The following is a 23,148-nucleotide window of genomic DNA, read 5'->3' on the forward strand; positions in this document are numbered from 1 at the left end:
AATCCGGAACTAGGATGGCAGCCCTGGTAACCCGTAACCCTTATACGCGAGTAGGTCAAAGAAACCTATATTTGTAACGATTCTGATAGCAGAATTGGTTAATACTTTCGTTACATCTAGCTTGTTGTCGGCAGTCAAGGCGCTCTCTGGAATCTTTAGTCTAAGAAGGCTATAAGCCTTATTGTAAGGGCTGCTGGAGACCTAAGTTGAGAATGTAACTAGATGCGAATGAAAATTAATACTTGTTTATTATTTCCGTAGAGCTGACACTAGCGGCGGTAGACATCTCTAGGCCCGCCAGGTTACCGGCGATGGGCTTTTTCTTCTTCTCTTGGGTAGTACTGTTGCCTTCGTGGTGAGGTGGTAAGAGAAAGCGGGTCCACCTAGTGTACGTAAGCGCTGAACTTTCTCGCCACCAAAGAGAACTTATTAATGCAGTCTATAGAGTTCGACAGGCTCTATATCAACTAGATTTTTGCTATTTTTGGCGATTATAGCTGAACTTTACTCCTCCGCCCTTCGCGTAATTGGAATGACCTTATCTTTTACCTGCTTTGGCCACGCGCCCGACCTCGTCCAGCTTGCCGTGGAAGACGATATGGCGCAGCTACTCGAGTGGAAATTATGAGAAACGGTCGTGGGTGAGAGCAAAATTTCCCCTTGTTCCGTTTTCCCGCCGGTACGCTTCAGCTAACTTTGGATTAACACACCTCCCCGCTAAAAAAAAAAAACTAAACTTAAACTACTAGCTTCTCGCACGCGCTGAAACTTCTCTTCCAAAATAATTCTTCTACCCCTTCGGATATAAATTGCATGCTATGCGAACCCCGACCTCCACCCGTGTCCTTCCACGGTGACCTTTCCTCCTCCCGCGCCTGGCAGCTGGTTGCGAGTCGAAAGAATGATTCCCTCCGCTAGGTCGCTTGATTGCTTGTAGAAGAAGTAGAAGATTGCCACCCTTTCACAAACTTCATCACTGTGCCAAAAGGTCGATGCTGTTCGAGGTTGAGGCCAACATAAGTCAGCTCAAATGGAAGCATTTCAACGAAGCACACCGCGGCCGCTCCACGAGCTGGAATTTACCGACGAAGCAAGCAGAGGTTCTTAGGGCACTCTTCCGTTCCTTTATCGGATCCGAATGCCGTCTAACGGCGTTATTTCAATCGGCGGGGCCCTACGTAGTACTTTGCTTACTTACTATAGAGCCGCTCGCGCCGCAGATCATTCCATGTTACTATTTCCCGCATGTGTTGAGGCTAAACCTGATTGACAGGTTAGTGTTCGCGTATAATAATACATCACTCGTTTCTCATGTAGGCGAACGGAACAAGATACTTCCGGGGACCATTGTCGAATTATTTTCCACGCCTACTTGCCATCCGTGCTAGCCCCAACCGCCCACAAATCCCGCGGCCTAAAATTTGTTGACTTGGCCTTGCCAGCAGCTGACTGATGTTGAAGCATAATTGTTCTCGAACCCATGCGTGTAAGCTGCAATGTTAGAGTTATTCGCAGCGCTGTAATTTCTAGCGGCTATACGTGAGAGCTGCGACCCTACATACCGACCGAGTTTAGAGTTCTGTCGGTTATCGTTGTCGAGAAAGAGGACGTGGTCGTCGAACGAGCTGTATATACTACATAAACTACAAATAATGCTTTGATTATCGTAATGCTCGCGACACGTATGGGTCCTCTCGTTGTAAACATATGTAGCCAATAGAGCATTGGCTTTGAGGCTTAGCTCAGCCACTCCCTGGTCCTGGAATTCCACATCAGCTAGTAAAGTTTATTTGGCTTGGCTTGGACTTCTAGACTACAGCGCATTAAAAAGTGCGGCAAGAACTTTTGTTTGTCTACGCCGAGGCCGCAAATCTGACTCTCCCGCCGCAGCTTAACCGCGGCATCGCCACCGCCATCGTTAAAACCGAGCTCAGACGCATCGCATTAACACGGACAACGCGAGAGGCGGAATCCAGGCCACGATCGAATACGTCGTCACGGCAGGTGATTTGACGCACAGGCGCAAGTAGTCATGGCGGTCGCGAGACGGGCGCAAGACAGGTGAGACAAGTATCGCCGCAGATCAAAGGGGGAGCTTGTGCGGAACTAAGCCTCCCAAAGTCTTTTGAGCACGATGCGCCGTGTTTGCCTTCAACTGAGACCCGGTATAAACGGTAGCGAAGGTGCGAAACAACAATATTCTTTATTTGTTCTTACTTAAAGTCGTCTCCCTTTCGACTTCTTCAGTAGTTCGATCATCCACTTTATTTTTCCAGACACACCTCGCTACCGACCAATATCCCTCGTCACTCGCCCTGCCGCTCCTCTTACCATCTCCACCGATTCCATGGCTTCTACCGCTTCTCCCACCGCTCCTCCTACCGCTTCTCCCACCGCTCCTCCTACAGCCTCAAACTCTACCGACTCTATGATTTCCACCGCTTCTTCTACCGCTTCTACCGGTTTTACCGCTTCTACCGCTCGCCTTACCGTTCCTCTTCTCGCACGTCCTGCCGCTCGTCTGGCCTCTCGAGCCCGCCGCATCAGATCTTCTGCTCCGACGAATCTATGGGAGCTGACGATCCTCGTGGCGGCGGTCGTCCTCGGCGTCGCCATTCTGTTAGACGTGGTGGCGATCCTGGCGAACTTCGGCAGGAATCTGCGGCCAATGTCGATCCCAATGGACCGCCAATACGACTACAATGCCCTACTGGACAAGACTTTGCGAGATGCCGCGGAAGTGGTGGATTCGTACCTCCGGCCGCCGCCCGAGCCCGTCGAGGCGACAAGGACGGAACAGTGGCGGGCGCTTTTGGAGATCACTCTTCACCGTGTAGACAACGGCTACCTCACCCGTTGGGCAGTCTACGATACGGACAACCAGACGGTAACTAACTGCTACAAGAAGCTGCACAACTTCCAGACAGAAGGGCTACCTATCTGTGATAGACAGCTAAGACACTTGGCGGATGAAATATCAGCATGCATAAGTGTATCAAATTACGACAATGAGGAGGCCGTCACGTATATGGCGCGGGAAGTTACTATAGTCGTGGACGAGATCATTATACGCTAGGTTGCTTGGCTGTCGTTTAGCCTAGTTAACTACGTATACTGCTCGATTTTCTACCCTCCCGATGTCTATCCCCTGACCGACCGCGACCGCAACCTGTAGGACACGCTATGAATCTATCAGGCCCGGCTTATTGAGCTCCACAAGTTCCTAGAAGAGACGTGTAATACTATCGAGACCGTCTACAACTATGTTACCTCTCCCTTTATCTCCGTCAGCAATTTCAGGTACCACGAGGTCTAAGTACGCAGGAACACATTGAATCCCTTAGAAACCTCACCACCCGGTTCACCTACCAGATGGCCAACCTTGACATGATCGCTGGGAGGAACCACGGCAATATTTGCGAGTCGCTCGAGATGGATAGCTTCAAAGAGTCACGCTGGGCTCCCCAGGAACTACTTACCGTCCTACGGCAGAATGTCGCCGCTTTCGTTGCGGGTGTGCGCCGCTGGGATGCTGATGACTTCTACAATAGGGTACGATTAGCGCAGAAGAAGATGCAGAATAGAGAAGGAGAAGAGAGTTAGGGAGAGAGCGAGTCTCTATGATCTCAGAAAGTAACGCGTGTTGGGAAATTGGTCAGATCTGCCTGTATGTTAGACGTGAAATCCGCATCATCTTCCATTCACCTCTGAAATCAAGTTGAAAGAGAACAATGACAGCGAATATCATGAGTGAAGATTGCTGACAGTGAGCAACGCGCCTTCCAAGCCAGCTCACCCACTCCACACTGATTTTGCCGCCCTCGTCCATCGCACACCCTGCCACACTAGCAAACCGCATAACGCTCTGCCCAAGATGCCTTATTTGACGGCGATGATGGCTCATGCGTTGATTTCAGCTTCGCGGCACGGGTACACAGCGTACAGCATCTTTGTCCGCGCCGCCTCGCTTCAACTGGTCCAGAGCGCAGTCACCTCCCCACGAACCGGATCGCCATGTTTTATAGAAGTTTGTTTTACTCGCTGTTGATCACAACGCTTGGCGGTAGCAGATTGGCGTGTGCGGGGCATTGATCGTCGCGTTCACCACGGCTGGTTGCAACTTCGCGCATTTATCTATCATGCTTGACAACAGTTAGAAGAGAGCCTGGTCATCTCCAATGTTACGGTCGGAGTTCTCTCTTCCAAACCGACCAACCGTCAAAGTGGCGAAATGTTGAATTCTTGAGCATATTGGAGCGGGATGCGGCACGTGCCTGTTTGCTTCGCCAGGGTACATGCATATCCGTGCCCTCAGTTCGTTTGAACTCGTCGCTCCCCACTTCCAATCCTCACCACGAGGACCGCCCCTTCATCTACACCTTCGAACCATGGCATCTCGGCAGTACCTCCACTGCCAGGGATTCACCGGCTCCGGCAAGCCGTGTGCCAGTCGCATTAGCTACTACCGATGGAGAAAGGGGACCCGCTATTGCTACTACCACATAGATCAACAGCACTCGCAAATCATTTCAGACCACAGCACTCATTGGGAAGAATCCTGCGACGACCAAGACAGCCACGATCATGGTTGTGAGACTCTCGACGTCCACCATTACATACAATTCGACGGAAGAAATGCTCCTCGTGGCAAGCACAGCACCTCAACGCAAGCCAGGTCTTCGAACGTGCGCAGCACATCAACGCTAGCTAGTTCTCCAACGACGGACAGCACATCTACTCAACCGAACCGTGGCACAGCTGCTCTAACGACGGAAGGCACAGCTGCTCCAACGATGGACAGCACATCTACTCAGACAAACCATGGCACAGCTCCTCCAACGACGGACAGCACCTCACCGCTAGCTACTTCTCCGACGATGGTGTTGGCAGGAACGATCGCCAAGGGGGTATTTCGCGCCTTCTTTTGGGTAGCTCAATACATCACCCGTTCAGCTCCTCAGCTTCTCGCATCAGCCTCTCGCATAACGGGCAGCATCTTACTGCTAGCTAGTTCTTCGACGATGGTGTTGGCAGGAACGATCGCCAAGGGGGTATTTCGCGCATTCTTTTGGGTAGCTCAATACATCACCCGTTCAGCTCCTCGGCTTCTCGCATCAGCCTCGCGCACAACGGACAGCACATCTACCCAGAAGGTTCTTGACACGGACCTTCCAACGACGAAAAGCAGATCTACTCAGACGGACCTTGACACGGACCCTCCGACTGGCCATGTTCCTTCTCTTCTGGCTAGCCACAGGCAGTACGGTGCCCATATCGCTTCTTCTACATCTTTCAGCGCCACAGATAGAAGACCCACTTCCGACAAAAACTTCTGCGACCTTGCCAAAGCCTACATAGAGCTTGCCAACATTGCCAAAGAATACTTAGAGCCTGCCAAACTTACCAAAGACCACTTTGAGCTTGTCAAAGACGACATCCCGGCAACGACAAGCCGAAGAGACTTGACGCAACAGCTTATTAAAGACGAAGTCACGGCCACGACAAGTCGAAGAAATTGGCTACAAAAGCTTGTCAAAGACGACGTTCCGGCCACGACAAGCCGAAGAGACTCGACGCAACAGCTCGACTCGATTCGGCGGCCGCCATCTCCCAGCTTTCAGGCTTGGCTGCCGAGAGACATCGGACGACAAGACGTGATAAAGCCATCTCAAAAATCACAGATGCCCGGCAGTTTCCCCCAAGACGCACCATCTTCCCGGGAGTTGTTGACAGATGGCGGCGGCTCTCCTCCCACGACGACGCTTTCCGCCCTCGGTGCCTTGCGCTCCAAGCTTGATCAGGAGACCCTGATTAAGGCGGAATCGAGAGATGAGCCGACTGATGACGAAGACGGTGCGGACTACGGGTCAGTGGTCTCCGAGAAGCCAGAGGAGAGTGAGGAGGACGTGGTTGCAACCAAACAGCACACGCCTGCTCGAAAAAGATGCGCGGCTTTGATCCAGAACGGCAAGCGGCGCTGCAAAAATCGAGCCAGCGAAGGGAAAACTCGCTGCCCGCAGCATTTGAAGATACAAAACAAGCGCGTCGCGGAGAATGTGGACAAGTGGTTTAAGAAAGAAAATGCCAAGCCAGTTGCATCGCATCCCCCAACGGAGCCTGAGACGACCCAGATGCACTCGAATCTGCCGCTCGCTGGCCCACTGTCACGGACCGCTCGGCCCGACCAGCACGACTATGACGACCATGGTGCCAACAAGGCCGGTTCGTCGACGGTAAGAGGACAGGGAAGAAAGGGAGGATCGGCCTTAGCGTCCTTGGATGATGATGATGGTGATTCGGGAACTGTGGCTGCGTCTGGTCGTCCTAGCCATGAGGAAGCGCAGATGACGGTGGCGGAGCCAAACATTGCAAACAAACGCGCGGTGGCGGAGCAGCGCTGGGCAAACGTTGAAAAGGAAGGCAAGGAGGCGTTGGGTGGCGTCTAGCTGAAGCGGCTACGTTGCAATTACTGTTCATCTAGAAGCTTCTGTATCTTAGAGGTCTTAGACCGATATGCCCACACACGTGCACAGGTGTGCAAACGAAGAAATGAGAATGACGTTTTACACAACCGTCTAGAACACGTCTAAGACATCTGTATGCAGAATGACGTCAAGAACTAATTAAAGAAATGACCAAGCCTTAGCAAACTTTCTTCTTTGTTTGTTCTTTGTTTATATTACATTCGCTTCGCCTTTCCCACCTTTTCCACCACACGCATTCGCTCCGCCGTTTCCACCTTTTCCACCACACGCATTCGCTCCGCCGTTTCCATCTTTTCCACCACACGCATCCGCTCCGCCATTTCCACCTCTTCCACTACACGCATCCACTCCGCCGTTTCCACCTTTTCCACCACACGCAGACATGACCGAACAGATCCTCGGACGACACACGCCGCGCAGGCGCGCTTCCATCAGAGCATTGCTAGACCAAGTCCCCGAGAACGGCCTAGAGTCCGTCATCGATGCGTTGGCCAGGGTTGGTCCAGAAAGGCACCGATCGCTACTAGAGCACGTCCTTCGAGATGAGAATTCCCCACCACCTTCTCCCACTCGTCCTCCGTCCCCTCCTCCTCCCGCTCGTCCTCCGTCCCCTCCTCCTCCTCCCGCTCATCATCCGTACCTTCCTCTTCCCACTCATTATCCGTACCTTCCTCCTCCCTCCATGCCACAGCCACGAGCAATGCCATCGCTTCTGGTGATATCATTCGTCGGCTTGGTCTTGGCAGGCTGGGTGGCGATGACGGAGATGACGGAGATGACGGGCTTGGCGGCGATGACGGGTTGGGCGGCGATGACGGGCTGGGCGGCGATGAAAGGCTGGGCGATGGAGGAGATCAACAAGCTGCTGCCACTGCCGCCACTGCCGCCGAATCCACCAGCCTACAGCTACGGCGCGATGCGGAATGAGACGATACGGCGGGGCGCAGAGGCGATGGAGGCGGCAATGGCGCCGATTGAGGGCCGGTTGGAGCTGACCATGCTGTCCAACATGGGGGTGCGGTTGCAGGCTGGCCTAGCTGCCGTGTCCCATGACTACCTCGGCCTGTGGGCCGTCTTCAACACGAAAAACCGGACGGTGATCGACAATTACAAGCAGCTAGAAGCAATCGGCAGCTACGCGACGACGCACCTGCAGAGCGGGCTGGAGGACATGGAGTTCGAATTACAGAAGGCCATCGTGGGGTCGTCCGAACGGGTCAACCTCACGGCCATACGGGTGTCACAGCTGCTCGAGATGGCGGACGACGACATCGTCGGGATCTGGGGACCCCGGCAGCGGCGTTTGAGCCCATTGGCCATCTTCCTCCGCCGTCTGCACATCCTGCCGGACGACGACCACGACATCACGCCTGACCCTCGGCTGATACGCGACCGCACCCTGTGGGAAACAGTATGCAGCTGCCAGGCCTTTATTCTAAGCATAAACGACTACCTGCTGCAGGAGTCGCTCGGGGTGAAGCAGATGATTGCGACTACCGAGAAGGACTTCATGCCGATTAAGATATTCATGACAAATGAAGTGAAGATGCGCATGCGCGAAGCCAAAGCAAAAGTAAACGACATCGAAGAGCGCTACAACAAATCGATGGAGGATTGGGGCGAGTCGTCAGCGAACCGTTGGTATAACTCGTCTGGCTACTGGACGAGCGCCGTTGGCTGGCTTCTAAACGGCCAAAAGCCTCCAGTCTGGCCCCAATACGACCTCTCCTCCCCCACGAGAACTATGGACGACCTCGAGATAGCCCAGGGCGACCTTGAACTCACTAATGCCACCATAGTGTCCATTAGAGACCACCTTAAAGCTTCGCGCATGCTAATTGACTATTCCGATATAGGCGATGCCACTAAGCACAATATCGACTACAAGGCCACTCGTCCCTGCCCGTTACTGTTGGCCAACACCGAAAATTCGACGAATATCTTTAGGGCCTCGCTCCAGGCGCCCCAGGAAATGCTACACACCCTTGATAAGCACGTCGCCGCTTTTGAGAAGCGACTGCTTAACTGGAATAGTAAACCGTTCTACGACTCTTTCGACCAGGCGGAGGAGAACTAAGAGATCAATCCTTCCTCCTTGTGACCATGTTTCCATTTATTTGGTTTGGTCAAGAGCGGATAAAGGAACAAACATGACAACCCCTCAAACGACAGCTGAAACCATTTGTTTGCTTCGATTTCTCCTTCCTTCTATGTGCATTTTCCACCGGTAGAAAGATACATACTTGCACAGAAGACCAACTTATAAGGATAGAGAATCCTCCCCCTACAGATCATACGACAGTCCAACATCAACCCCTAACACTCGACATGCTTGATATGATCCGCTTAGCCTTGCGCATCGTCACTCTTTTCCCTTATTTGCTTCTTGCCATAGCACTTTTGTGTCTTCTTTGTGTCGGTTGGGTCGGGTTCAACTTCTTCCTTCGAGCTTTCACCATGATCCTCAAAATTTGTGGCTTGCTTGTTGCCCTCGCTCAGAGCATCTTTCGTTTGGCTTGCATTATCATCATACGCTTCTGTCCCTTGGTTCTCATCAAAGCATCTTCTTGTCTTCTCTATCTTGGAAAATTCGCATGCTGGCTCATTCTTTGGGTCGTCTCCTGGATCCTGCGCCGTGTCTTCGCCACGGGTCCATCTCCACTTCCAGTCACTCCAGCCGCCGTCGCTCCTCCAGTCACTCCTTCAAGTCCATCGACGGCCTCAAGGCGCTGTCTTGGCAAGAAGAGGAACCAACAGCAGTGCACCAGGGTCAGCAATGACCCGAGCTCTGGTCCCTACTATTGCCATCAGCACTTAGCTCAGCGTCCTCAAAACGCTTGAGCATCACCGGGTGAGTCCTCAGCTTTCTGTCGATGACGCGTTTAGTTCTACTAGCTAACCATGACAAGCTCAATCTACGGGGGAAAGGCTGTACAAGTCCGGGAGTGTGGATGGAATGACAAAGGCTGGTCTGGTGGATAACCGAGAGGATTGCATGGTTACGGAAGTCTGTCCCCCCCACGGAAATTGTATCTTAGCTCAATACAGTCTTATCATTTGCCCCCAAACAAGCCTACGTAGTGGCGCGGCCGAGTGGCTAACGGAACAACGAGACTTCTGAGAGCCAGGGCTGACAGTTGAACAGTGCGATTGAAGCGTCGAGTGTGCCAGATGGAGAATGGAAATGGGAGTGGGCGCTCAGCGCGAACCGTACAAAGTTCAACAAGCAGGCTGGTCATCAAGCCACGCTAGCAATCGAGGCACTTACTTGCTGTGGAATAATACTTTTGCTTAATTCAGCATGGCGTACACAAGCTACTGTACCGCAAGGTAAGCACGCAGGAGGCTGGCCGAGGACGTGAACTTCACACCGACAGAGACGCGGCGGCGGTGCGAGTTCGCTGCCGCATCGTCAGGGTCGTTGGGACTGTTGCCAGCCGCTTCCCGCTGCTTCCGCCTTCTTCCTTTGCTTTCTTTCCTTTTCCTGCTCACCCTTGCCCTCGTCTTCGATCAGCAGCGCGCAGTTGTGAGCGTGGCTCACGACGTCACATGGGCTGATGCCATATTCTCACTGACGAGTACCTTCGGTCCCTGGCGTGGTTGGGCTCGATGGAGCTGAGAGAGCAGATGGAGCCGTTGCGATTGCGGTTTCTCGAGAGGTAGGGTGAGATGAAAACGAAGGAGAGGCTCCGAAACGGGACTAGTCATTATTGTTTTGTGCTTCGCTGAAGAACAATTGATATTAACAGCTCTGCCATTTGAATTCAAGGTGGGCTCTGCTCAAACCCTCGCCTTGCCAGCGCAGAAGAGTACTCCAGGATGCAAAACCCTTACCTCTTCAATGTTGCCCCTTCTTTCCATCGTTTCGAGCGTTGCCTGCTCTCCTGGCTGGTGTTCCAGACGGCCGGTCGCATTGCCATCCAAAATGCCCTGCACGTCATGGCAGGAACGCAGAGATGACGCCAGCCAAGTGCCTCCACAACGTCACTTCCAGGCCTGAGACCCCGGCGACTGCAGGATTCTCGCCCTTTCGGCCGCCAACACGTCGACGAGCTCAGCGAAGCCCCCGGTGCTGTATGTATTCAAGGATGCCAAATGCCGAAGCACTCCTGCCCTTGGTCGTGGACAACTCGGCCCAGCGGTGCTTCTGCTCGACGACGATGCCGCTGGTGACGCTCAGGCTTGGAGCGATGTGCGTCGTAGAGAAACGCGGGGATCGTGCGAGCAGCGCCATACAAACGCAAGCGAAGAGATACGTAGGTACCTAGGACAGCAGGAGTTGGCGTGCGCGTTATGTACAACCGGCGAGGATAACTTTCATTGCACAAGGCCATATCATTGACCTCGGAGAGATCAACGCCAACGTGAAGTTGAATGCCATTATGCGGAGCACGCCGTCGGCGCGGACGTCGCCATGGGCCTTGGACTGAGAATCAGGACGAGCCTAATATTTTGCGGCGCAAAAAATGCGAGGCCAAGTCGTCGGCCAAGATGATGCTTACATCGGCCGTCTTTCTGATCAGCAGGCAAGACGGCGCTGCTTGTGGTCATCGCTCGCTAAACGACCGCGCAGCAAACACCCGGAGTAGGATGAGCGTCCGTCGCCTTGTCGCCTCTCCACTTCTACGCTGCACGACCGTCCGGCCGTTCGGCCCACGCAAACCTCACCCACAGTTTTGTCCCTTCTCATCCGTATAAGGGTCTGCATAGACTGTACCTTATGGTGACCGCCGACCCACACCTCCGCACAATGCCACCCGCCGGACCTTCGTCGATACGTCTAAAGTAGAGGGCTATTGCTGCGCAGTACGTGTATTATCTTTCTACGCGCGTTTTATTACTGCTACTAGTGAGGCTTTTTTAAGCCACCCTGCTGAGGTCCTTCTCCAATGACCCGTACACATGGTTGGGAGAGTGCTCTTAACATTTCACTGCCTGCGTGTATAAAGGCGCCGCTGTGTTGGTAAAACCACTGGCAGGAGGCGCCGTTAACTTAAGGTGCTATTGGTAAACATGTCATATCTTAGCTCAGTTCTCATCCGCATAGACTCCGTATAAATATTGCCAAATCAGATATTTTATATTTGACAACATTTAAGTGTAGCGTCGGCCTGTTTTTTCCTTTTTTTTTCAACACCTCGCGCGATAGAATATAGGCTACGGAAGAAGATTTTACAGATTTACAACAGCATTTTCGAAAGGGGTGTCGGGAATGTGGCTTCGTTGGAGATGCTAAAAACTGTTGTCTGCCACGCAGCAACTTCTACCACGCTCTGTACGAATCTGACCCGGTGTTTGAGAGCCCCATAGACTTTATGTGCTCCAGTGCGAACAGATGAGAGGTAGTACGGCGGAATACTATCAAACAAATCACAGGTTCGCCAGGCCTGCGGGGAATACTTCTCATTGTCATCTACGATGGGAGCTTGAGCATGTTGTGCACTTTCACTACAGTCTTCTCGGAAGGCCATTGTGAGAGGACTGATGACGACCTACCTTTCGAACTTAACACAGCTAAATCCATCTTTGGCGACGAAGGAGATTGGTTTATAACGTTTAATTTGCATTCAGCACCGCCGTCCTCTACAAGTGAGGGTACCAAATGAACTTTTGCCAGTATCAAGACAAGATTCAGACGCCGGATGAGGAGCTACCAGACGAAGTTAAGGGCCGTTTGTTCGGGACAGTTGTAAAAGTGAAAGTACCCGGGGGGCATTTCGTCTCGAAGAGCGTCCGTATGATGAATTTAGAGGTATCTTCCTTAAAGAGCAAACTACAATAGAAAATGCCCTGATATAAGTTCAGCCAGTGGTTCTTGTACGAGAACATTTCTCTGCCCCGGTGAACTCCAAACAAGTATGGAATACTTTCAAGAGAGAAGACTTATCCCCGGACGCCTGATTTGACCGAACCCGCCAAAGGCCCGCAATACAATTATAACCAGCAGATCATGGTTATTGTTGACACGTACAGGCTCAACATCTGCAACCCCTGCTGGGGAGATGTGAGCACCAAGTACAAACTAGAGCGTTCCTTGGGTCTCAAACCGCCGCAGTTAGTCCTCCACCTAATCTAAGTCACGTTTAAAGATAATACTCACACGATATTAGATGCGATACAACATGTAGCGCTATGGCTTTGGCCTAGGTCAGTGTATTGGCAAGTTTATTGCGGACCGTATGGTTCTTAGCATCGTGGCCGCTCTACTTAAGGACTCTCGGATGGAACTACGACCTGAGGATATAGACAGTGATTACTCTGTGAACCCAGATGAGTAGATTACTCATCCCGATATTAAGCCTGTTTGTCACAGGCGCCGAAGCTGCTCGGATAGGCTAAAAAGATTATACTATACTTAGCAACGGCCACATTGGTTTATGTGTTATTTAAACGTACGTCAATTATCCTTGTGACTCATATCGCCCATATAAGCTAATCACCTCTTCTTCCGTTGTGGTGGACACCGAGATGCAGGATAAAAATGCACACAATTTTCCGTTGCCACCACGGCTCAGCAGTCAGCTGAACGAGAACTCTAGATTAAAAAAGAGTTTTGCAATATGTCCAGGGGAATAAATTTGTTATTCTTGGTTGGGTGTTTTTTTTTTTTTTGGAATTTTGGTAAGAAAATTTATTTGTGCGAAAATCGTGGCCCTCGGCTTTGCAACAGCTTTGATACGGAAGGTTAATGGACATCAAGAACAGAGAGCTCCCAGTATGAAGGCGCCCGTAAAGTTCGTTCTTGGCCCGAGTCTAAGAAGAGGATTGTCCCTACGGCGCGACTGGGCGATCGCAGCGATCCGCTTACGAGAAATCCCAATTTTATCGTCATCACCGACGCCAAGCGCAATAACTTTCGACACCACCGTCGCTCCAGCGCTGCCGCCACCGCCACTGCCACCCGTCGTCAGTCGTCGACGCGCCAGGGTGAAGCGTTCGGTCGTAGGGGAGTACTATAGTAGCCCCGACATTCTCCATTCGCAGTGGGGACAGGAATGAGGGACAACGTCGCCCCTGCACTCGATGTCACGCTCGATAGGCATTTAGATCGCCGGTTTAATTGTAAATGCTAAGAGATATGCGAGCTAACAGGCATCAAAGCGGAACCCTGCAGAAAGAATGCACCAAGAAGCTAGAAGTCTTGTCTTCTAATCAGAGCTGATGACGGGCCTTGAGCTATAAGATAGAGGAAAATATAAACGAAGGTCTGCGTGCCTCTTTACCGCCAACATCCCACGAGATTACCTATGCAACAAATTTTCTCTTCGTTGACGCCCCGTTCGGATCCGTAAGGCTGTGTCTACTCTTATTCTATTCTTATAACTCTCTCATCCTGGGGTGATTCGCCACTCTGATTAATCCTAGAGTTATACATTTTTTGTGGAACTAGATGATATCTCTGGCGTTTACCATGGAAGAACAACTTCGTCACTAGAAAATTTCCTGGTGTAGCTGGGGTTCGTCACTGGTGGGGCTACCCAAATATCGCCCACGAACTTGTGCCTTGTACTGCCCAATCATTCTGGAAAATGGGCTCGGCTGCGTGTAACAGGCTGTGAATGTCATACTCGGCGCCGCCGCCAAATACCAATACTCCTGGATCGCTTCACGGGGCGGCTTTACTCTTCTATCGACGTACGCGCGAGCTGACTGACAACGACGCCAACGACGCCGCCCAGCGAATTTCCGCGCGCATTTTGATCAATGAGGTGAGAATGTTGCCACTGGTCGCTGCGGGTGCCACAGATCAAGTCATTGTCACGACCAAGGCGCCCGCAGTCTGATGTCTGGCTCTACCTTTTGGAACAGTCCCGGAATGCTGAGCTACGCCCAGCTCGCTCCACCGTCAATTTAGCTCACCGTCAGCGATGTGGTTGCTACTTGAGTCAGTCTTGTCAGGGGACCAAGTGGTAGGGAAAATTAAGAGCTTGACTGCTGCGCCATCCAAGGTTTATAAAATCTATCCACGAGTCTGCGATTTGCATTACAGACAAAAGAACTCCGTAAGACTTGGTAAGATCATCGTGTCGTCCATTTACAACGCCAGAAGGGATGGCATGAGGTAATTTAGCACTTCTTTTTTGCAACATCAGTAAAGTCCAATTAAATCAGTGCTGGGTGTTTGGAGAGGGAGTATATAAGTCAAAGACCTAGTCCCGTCTAGTCTAGAATAAGCAACGGATGACTGTATTAATGTAGAAGCGATAGAATTCTGCGTCTTTAACCGCAATCTGGCAGCCAAGATGTTCATGACACTAAAGAAACATATGATACGATTAGCATTAGCGTCTCCTCGGCACATATACATGAATTGACCCCAAGCGCCTGCTTTTCCAATGGGATTTCTTACTTTTTGATACGTCAGTAAAACATGACCTTGCGACACTAGGAGCTACTGCGGAATTCAAAGTATATTTACAAGGACAATTGCCACTGCTTTCTACTCAGACCTCTTAATCAACCTGACTTCACCCGTCTCTACTTATAATGTCTACTTCAATTCTCCGACGCTCTTACCTACTACACCTTAGATAGGTGGAGTCTCTACTCCCGTCGCCCAGCTGAAGCATACCCATCAACGCCGACAGCCGGCCCCGAAATTCGAACAAAGTAGCAAAGACGGATACAAAATACATCTTTGCGGTCGTCACTGAAAAGGTGAGCGTCTGGCAGCGAGAGAAAGTCACATCATTGCTGACCTCACAGTTGTATCGTCCAAGGACCGAGACCCATGACTGCCCTTTGACCAATAGCCGAGGTGTGTTCGCCTGCCGGCATACGCGTACCCTGCACGCAGAATTCATTGGACGACGAAGGTCGGCACCAAAACTCGCAGCTGAGAAAACGTGTGGCCATCAATCCCGGTCTCTTCGGCTTGGCCGCAGCGCCAAACTCCCCCGACGCAGCGGATCAAACACTTCAGTTTCTTCACCATGACGTGGCAGCAACCAGCACCAATCCGATGCCCACAACGACCAGAAATTCAACCACACGCTCTGTATCTGGGCCACCAGCCCGGTGACCCTGGTGGCTGCAACCATGAATTCACCGCCTCCAGCCAACAGAACGAACCCCGTGCCTGGCACTCGAAACTTGTGTTGCAGAAGATGATTCCGAACGCCATTTCAGTGGCTACGGCAAGTTCCTCCAAGCCACCTTGAGCTCGACCCACACAATCAGGACCTTTGCGACTGTTGTGTCAAATGACGACATGGTCGCAGTCTCCCGTCTCTTCTCGCTCGTGCACCATCACATGCTCAGCCTTGCTCAGCCTTGCCCAGCCTGGACCCTTGAAGGGATCGCCCGCGTCATCCTTCCAGAACCATGCACAGCATCGCAGTGTTCCACTCACCCTCAACCCCGAATCCACCCGCACCAGCCTGTCGAGAGCTGCAGTGGGAGCACGTCAAGGGCTGCAATGAGGGCCGCGGTGGTCCGTGGTCGTTCCGCGACGGTTTCATGAGTTAGGCAGGCCGTGCACATGAACTCCTGCAGCGCAGGAGAATCGGACGGTCGCAATGTAAACGCTGAAGATCAGGCGCAGTCGAACTCCCCACCACCCCCCCCAGCACAATCAACTCGCGCTGTCGAGGCCCGTCGACGCTGCGGCTGCTGGTTGTCGCGTTGCCGCTCGATAGATAGAATATGGTGTATTTAAAGTCATGCTTCCGCTGGCCTGTTGCGCTGTTCTCGTCCACGGCAAAACACATCTCCAATCATTTGGCCACACGCCTCAGGCCGCAAGCTGCCGATCATTTCCAAGACACAGCTGCCGCAGTCCGTCCGAATCGACCATGCTCGGAACTCCCCCCAGAGCAAACGACGAGCCGTCTACAGCCGCACCGCGCGCTCCACGTAAGCCGCGTGGAACGGGTAAGATGTCTCAAACCCCAGAGGGAAAGCACGCAAGCTCATCATCGTTTTTCAGCGCGGCCTCCCGATATGACCGGCACGAGGCGCCGTTTGAATTTCGGAGTCTCCCCCGGCGCACCGAGCACAACAACTCTCAGACAAGAAGACCAATCCTGCCGCTCCGCGCCGGCCATGACTCGTGGAATGCCGGTGGCGGGCGTGATGGCTGGTCTGCTCTTGCTGCTTGGACTTTTTCTGAGATCCGCGTCCAACACGGCGGCGCGTTTCGTCCGCAACGTCCTGGAGTGAATGCGCATGATGTGCGGGTCAGCAGGAGGAACGCCATGTGCAGGAGGATGGATGGAGACTGGAGGGCTGCGGGACAGCTGCAACCATGCCAGGCAGGCGACAGAGAGACAACTGGGTGGAAACGCCAGGCATACAGCACCTGGAAATGGAACAGTATAGATGAGAATGGCATTACCTTTGAGACGCATACACCGTGCTCCAGCAACTTTGATTGGTGGACGATCCGGTCGCGAGGCTGGACAGGCTGTGAGAAAGGAGCAAAAGTGGGGATGGGTTGCATGCCCGGCCCACGGTGATGGTTATGTCGCAGCTTACGCTGACTGATTGGGTAGCTCTGAAACAGAAAGTGCTCAAACAAGCTTAGCATATGATAATTAATTATTGTTAAGTTTCTAACTGGTCAAGCTGATACGCGTCATCAGACACTGATGCTTTGAGACTAGTGCAGCGTGCTTGAGGGGTCCGGCCGGCCAGGAAGCGTTACCTGCCCAATCACGTTACCCTTTTTCAAAGGATACTTTGATCGTAGCGCTTTTCCTCTATGCGGAATGTTTACTCACCACCGCCATGGTCCAAGCTTTTTGACGCGCACTCGGACGACGAGCGCCTGGCGCTCGTGAGAGCAGCTCGCAGTCATCAAACTAGGACATCGTGGACTCGGACGAGGAGTTTGAGCCTTTCTGATGTAAAAGGCAAGCCGTGCAGTCGCTTCCCAACGCAGCGGTAAACAAGGCTGGCCGTAGAGACAGCATGGCTCTCAGAGCTGGTGGCTGTAGGGAGAAAGAAATCTCGGCGGAAGCAAACGTGCGCAAGCACCCTCGGTATAACGGCGTCAGATGGACGTAGTATGCATTGTTCGAGTGCTTACTCTGCCCCGCAACGACTAGAGATTGACACGACGAATGCCGTAGAAGACGAAGGAACTAATTTTCCACAATGATGGATCTTTTAAAGCCTGGGAAGCTGTGGTAAATGTGCCATGTCAGTCAGCTGCGAGGTTCCAGCGATCCGCGTCTGCTTGATGCGTCAGGCGGATGATGGCGCATTTCTGCTGCTGGCCACAGCCGCCCGCCCACTGTCCGCGCTGCTGCGCTAGGCACACCGTCTCTTAGAATGTTAGCGTTCTATCATCCTCGCCCCCTAACCGTGGCCTGCCCGGCGGACCTCTTCAGCCAGTGGGCTAACATTTCTAAGTGTGTAAGCTGCACACACTCGCTTAGGATAGCATAGGATCGATGCTAATTATCTATAATCCAAGGCGACGAGTACCTCCTCCAGCGCTCGTCATTGCCGAGTAGGTATAGGCCGTTCCAGCGGGGAAGTAATCGGTGATGTCAAGCGCGAATACATAGAGATGTTACAGGAATCAGCCCCAACAACGCTGGTATAGGTCCCATTCATGGATTTTGTGGACGCGATTACGGCATATGGGCTTACATAAGCTACAGGTTTGGAATCAGACCCTTTAGCTAAAGAACTGGTTTGTCTGTCAATTACGTTCAGGGAGTAAATACAACTATCGGGAAATACAATCTTATGCCATCAGCTCCCGTAGAAATTACCTTAAGAGGATATCCTCAAATTGCCTCTTAGCCTTAACCCATTGTGTAAGCAAAATCAAGCCAATTGTTACCCTATACGCATAAATTCCTTGCCGACGTATAGCTAGCACGTTCGCCACTGGAGCCAAAACCATCTCGTCACTGCCGTAATGAAAATGGTCAGTACTCAACACGTTACCCGATTCGTCGCGGAATGTGGGGTCAACAACCGGGCTTTCCAACACGTTTGCTGATTGACCTCGGTTTGGCCTCTTCGAAAATGGACACAATGCTACGCAATCCATGTTATGGCGTCTTTCTAAAGAAATGCCTATACATTCAATCTCCGCTAAGCCTTCTAACCAGGCGAGATTCTCTTCGACAGAAGGGTCCTCTAAACTGAGAATGCCAATACATGCTTCCGTCTCATTCAGGACATTGAGACTGCGTCCAACCTCGTGTTTGTGGCCGGACTCGTTGTGTGGTTTGACTCTAAATATGACTGTTGGAGCACGAGTTGCCAACAAGTCGGGAACTTTATCTGTATTATGCACTTCTTTAAGTCCTGGGAATGTCGGTCCAGGGGTAGAAAATAAGTCGTACCATTTGTAAACCAGCTTTTTTAGATCATTTGATATGGTCCGTAGATTAGCTTGGATCTCCTTAACCGTGCTATCGGAAAAGGGCTTAAATGGCCAATCGGCCTCGATGCATCCAAAACTCCACGCTATAGCCATAACAAGAGATTTCCTATCCGCAAATAAGTTATATTGCTTCAGGAATTTGGATCTTCGGGGAGACCTTGCTTAGGCATTCCATAGAGAGTTTCATCAAATCGCTTATAAAGTGCGGAGAAAATACCGGAAAAGGCGCTATAGACGTTGGAGTTATGGGTAAGTTCTCATCTAATATAATTTGAAAGATGGAATTCCCACATATGAAGCGTCTTAGAATATAGTGGACTGAGTGAGGTGCTAGATTTACCGACACCGCTGAAAGCATCTTCTCTATGAATATTAAATGCCTCTTAAAAAAAGCTTATACGTTCGAAAAGTATAGAAAACGTGTAGACAGTACGGCCTCTTGGTATGTGCAGCCTCGAGTTGCCCAAGCAGAATTGTCGACAATCCCTTTGGCGGTAGGTAGCTCCTGAATAAAAGTAATACTACTGACTTTAAGATGCTTCTTTCATCGATCCTGTCGCGGAAGCCCCACTCCTGGAATTCCGCTAGCTCGCCCGAGGCAGACGCTCGCCAGATTGCAGGCAGACCCGATCCTCCAGCGCAAGTCCAGCCGCCGGAGCGTCCTGGAGCCCGTCTACGGCTTTGCCCGTCTTGTTTTCTAGCAACGCGGTAAGAGAGTAGCCAATTCTGACGACTCGCAGCACCATCTGCCAAGCGAGCCTGGGTGCAGGAGTGGAATCCTTGCTGCATCTCAACCCCGGATGTCAGTCCTGTGTCGCGCGTTGCAGCTCTAACTAGCCTCCTTTGGTTCAGAAACAGGTTCTACAGTGCCAAGAGTCACTGAACGACGTATATATCTTGGGACCAGGTTTCATCTTCCTTGCCACTCACAGTCGCAGTGAACAAATGCACTGCTACCTAACGCTGCGTATAAGCCGGCGGCGACAGGGCGTTGCCGCGACCAACCACACCGATGCATGCACAACGCCTGGTACCGGTATTGTAAAATCTCCCATATCGGACTGGACACCCTGTTGTGACCGTCATCAACTGCGAGGCTATATTTCGTCAATCACAGGCAGGAGAGCTGCAGCGCTTGCAGAGTGGCGTATGGGAAGAAGCCGTGCGACACGACGCATTGCCGTGAGGGCTGGGTGTACACCCCATAGCGCGGCCGGCGGCCAGCGCGAAGAATAGCAGGGGCTTAAAACAGGGAATGACTGTGCTAATTCATATGATGTGATGCGTTAAGCCCGCAGCGTCTACTGTTTCCGGAAGTTTACAGACATCTGATAGATTAAGAAAAATAAATCCACGCTAGCCACCGGCTGTGCTATGGGGTGTACACAGTGCTGTAGTGAAAATATGGTCACGCTCCCCTGCCATCTCAGGGTCGTCGATGGCCCGCTTAGCGATCCCGCTGTCGTTGCGGTCAACGCGATGGCTATCCAAAAAACAAAAAAAAAACATTCGAGGTCTGTGACTGCATGGCTCCATCATCAGTCCTTCCCAAACGCGTCGATAAAGTCAATCAACCCAATCAGCCCGCGACATCGACACTTTCCAACTCACCCTCCTTTAGTAATCATGACTGTAGTGCATTTTAGGCAGTTCAGCAGCGATGGGATCAACCATGAGCCCCTCGTGATCGTGCCGACAGATCACATCAAGGAATTCGCGCTAAGACCCAACAACACAGGAGGGTGCTTTGATGACACATTTCCCAGCGTCTTCACGGCTTCCTGATGGACCATTACGCGGCGGATGGGAATATGGTGGAGCTTCACCTCCACTTCGGGAACAGCATTGGCTGCAGCGGATATCACCGAGCTTGTGGAATGCACTCGCCAAGGTGCGCTCACCCGCCAACGGCCCGCCCCTTTTCTTCGTCTGCTTTGCTGCAAAAAGGGGTAGACGTTGGAGCTAGCGCCCCCAGAAACGGCGGTAGTGGTACGTAATAGGATGGCGGACCGTTGAGGCTGTTGATGAACCTTGTCCAAGGAGAAACCCACACGATCCAGCAGACAGTCTCGTAGTCGGCCGAACAACGGCAAACTCCTACTATCCCTAACGACGCCTCACCCGAGCGAGCTGTGAGATCGTCCTACCCGAGCGTGGCTGCCGAGGTTAAGGCTGACGCTACGGCTTTAGATGGGAACGGAGTCCAGGCTCACGTGTTAGCGAGACGGATTTTATATAAGTCTATCTTTCTTACTGTCACTGCACCCTGCGAGCTCATATTTACCGACGCCGCGGCCATCAGGGCTGCCGCTATTTCCAATCCTGCACTTAGAGAGGTACACTGTGTACAGTCTTAGACCGCATACGCGGGTCGCAACCAGCCTGCCATTTTCACAACAGAGGAATGAGCAAGCCACAGCCGAAAAAATCTCCAAAGGCTCACTCATCGAGTCGAGCTTCACCTAACTGTAACCCATTGGCGTCATGAGCCTCTGACACGATTGCGTGATCTTTTCCCCAGAAGATTACTTGCAAGCGCCTCCCTCCCTCAACCCTGACACAAATTCCGTATGGATATTTGCCATTTTAGCGATGGACCGAAGCTCTACGAGTCCCCATCCAGAGCAGGACGAGCATCGCATGGAGCAGTAATATCGACAGGCACGACGGATGAAGCTCCCACTTGCGCCAGCGGACGACATTCCGCAGGTTTACACCTGACGACGAAGCTTTCCATACGTACGACCTTTAGAAACACGGAAAACCTCCGGGCGCGACTTGCTGTGATGGGGTAGAGGCGTATCGGGGGGCCAAATAAGTTCCTTCTCGATAAACTGGTCGGGGCACGAACAATTTATAACGATGGCGCCGACTATTTAATTCTGGGTTAGCCTTAGCACGGCCGGGCGACGAGTGCGGCATCATTCTGCAGCCTCCTTTCCCTTAGATGGTCTTCCAGCCCGGCACACGCTGTCCTGCTCTTATAAAGCCCACACCTACTAAATAAAGCACCCTTAAGCACCTATCTTGCCCGGGTCCGCATCTCGGCTGACTGGGAGATGCGCCCCAAAGCCCCGATTGTGCTTCTCGCCAGAAAAAAAAAAACATCTGAAACTCTTCGACACGGGTCATGCTAGCCAGAAATTCGGTGGTCAGAGCTACTTTATCCCGAACTACTCGTTAACCGCCTCATCGCAGGCTTGTCGGCACGGTCTGCTCCCGGATTGAATACTACTACCACAACCGCAATGTTAGCACTGAATTGACTACTAAGGACTTATATAACCCAAACGCATGGAACGAATACGAGGGATAGAAGTTCCGTTTTGTTTAGAACCAAAAGGGGTGCATCGTATTGCCCGCTTCCTTCTCTAACATACATGGAGCTTTAACCACTTTCTATAAAATTGCCACGCCTACAGTACTTCCTGCTGCGCTGACGAGACGATGTTTTAGGTGCCTACGATATACAAAGATCCGGCGCGTCGGGCAGCAAAGACTTCTTGTCGTTTGGGACTGCCAACGTCGCTGTCGAGAAGCCTCTGGTGGATTTACTAAGCATGACGAATTAGTAGTGCCGGGTCTTATGCGTTAGCGGGAGCACCGTGTTATATAGCATTATAGAAAGCCATTTAGGGTTCGCTATTACATCTTATTCCTCTATTTTTCTCTATTTAAGAGGCTAACGCGTTATTATATACCGTTGTCTACACTCGTAGGACTAGAGGGGGAATACGCTATAAAAGCTTCGTATATAGAGTATGATACGGGATAGAGACCAGATTTCCACCTTTAGAATAGTAAGAATTCCCTTAGCCGCCTGTATTCTAGGAAAGAGAGAGGGGGGGGGGGGAGGAAGAGGAGGAGGGCGGGGGCGGCAGGGGGGGGGGGAACGAATTCCCATAATTCTTAGTTAAGTATTATAATCTAGATACTACCTAAGACACCTACGCTAAGATCGAGTTATTAAGTAGCGTTTACTACTCGTAGCCTCTCTATATTCTTCGTAGCATCTTTAATCGAAGTCTTAAACTAAGATTATTTAACTTTACTAGCTTTTCTAACATTAGGGTAGATTTTAGCTGTAGTTGTTTAAGTATAAGAATCTTATTTCTTCGCGATCCTCTTTCCTTCTATTATAACAAGGCCACTACTAAAAACCCATAACGGGAATCTTATACATCCCAAACTCTCGCACTCGGCCGTTACTTTCTCGTCTCTTCCTTCCGCGGTAGCCTATACCAGCCGTCGTATTTTAGCCAGCGCGGTACCGGACCTACACAACAACGAATATAAGCGACAGTTTAATATTTCTAG

General features: G+C 51.6%; 2 protein-coding genes across 2 annotated transcripts; both read left to right on the forward strand.

Annotated features, from left to right (window-relative positions):
• Positions 1–2,347: 2,347 nt before the first annotated feature.
• Positions 2,348–6,446, forward strand: LTHEOB_11886 (Integral membrane protein; the record flags this gene model as incomplete). Its single annotated transcript, XM_035508691.1, has 6 exons — positions 2,348–2,887; positions 3,197–3,300; positions 3,345–3,552; positions 4,507–4,685; positions 4,783–4,907; positions 5,098–6,446. 6 exons carry the CDS (start codon positions 2,348–2,350, stop codon positions 6,444–6,446), a joined length of 2,505 nt encoding a protein of 834 aa, XP_035365580.1.
• A 421-nt stretch (positions 6,447–6,867) lies between these two features.
• Positions 6,868–8,562, forward strand: LTHEOB_11887 (uncharacterized protein; the record flags this gene model as incomplete). The annotated part of the gene is made up of 1 exon (XM_035508692.1): positions 6,868–8,562. One exon carries the CDS (start codon positions 6,868–6,870, stop codon positions 8,560–8,562), a length of 1,695 nt encoding a protein of 564 aa, XP_035365581.1.
• Positions 8,563–23,148: the final 14,586 nt, after the last annotated feature.

This window comes from Lasiodiplodia theobromae (assembly GCF_012971845.1).
Source record: "Lasiodiplodia theobromae strain AM2As chromosome Unknown scaffold_54, whole genome shotgun sequence".
NCBI lineage: Eukaryota > Fungi > Ascomycota > Dothideomycetes > Botryosphaeriales > Botryosphaeriaceae > Lasiodiplodia > Lasiodiplodia theobromae.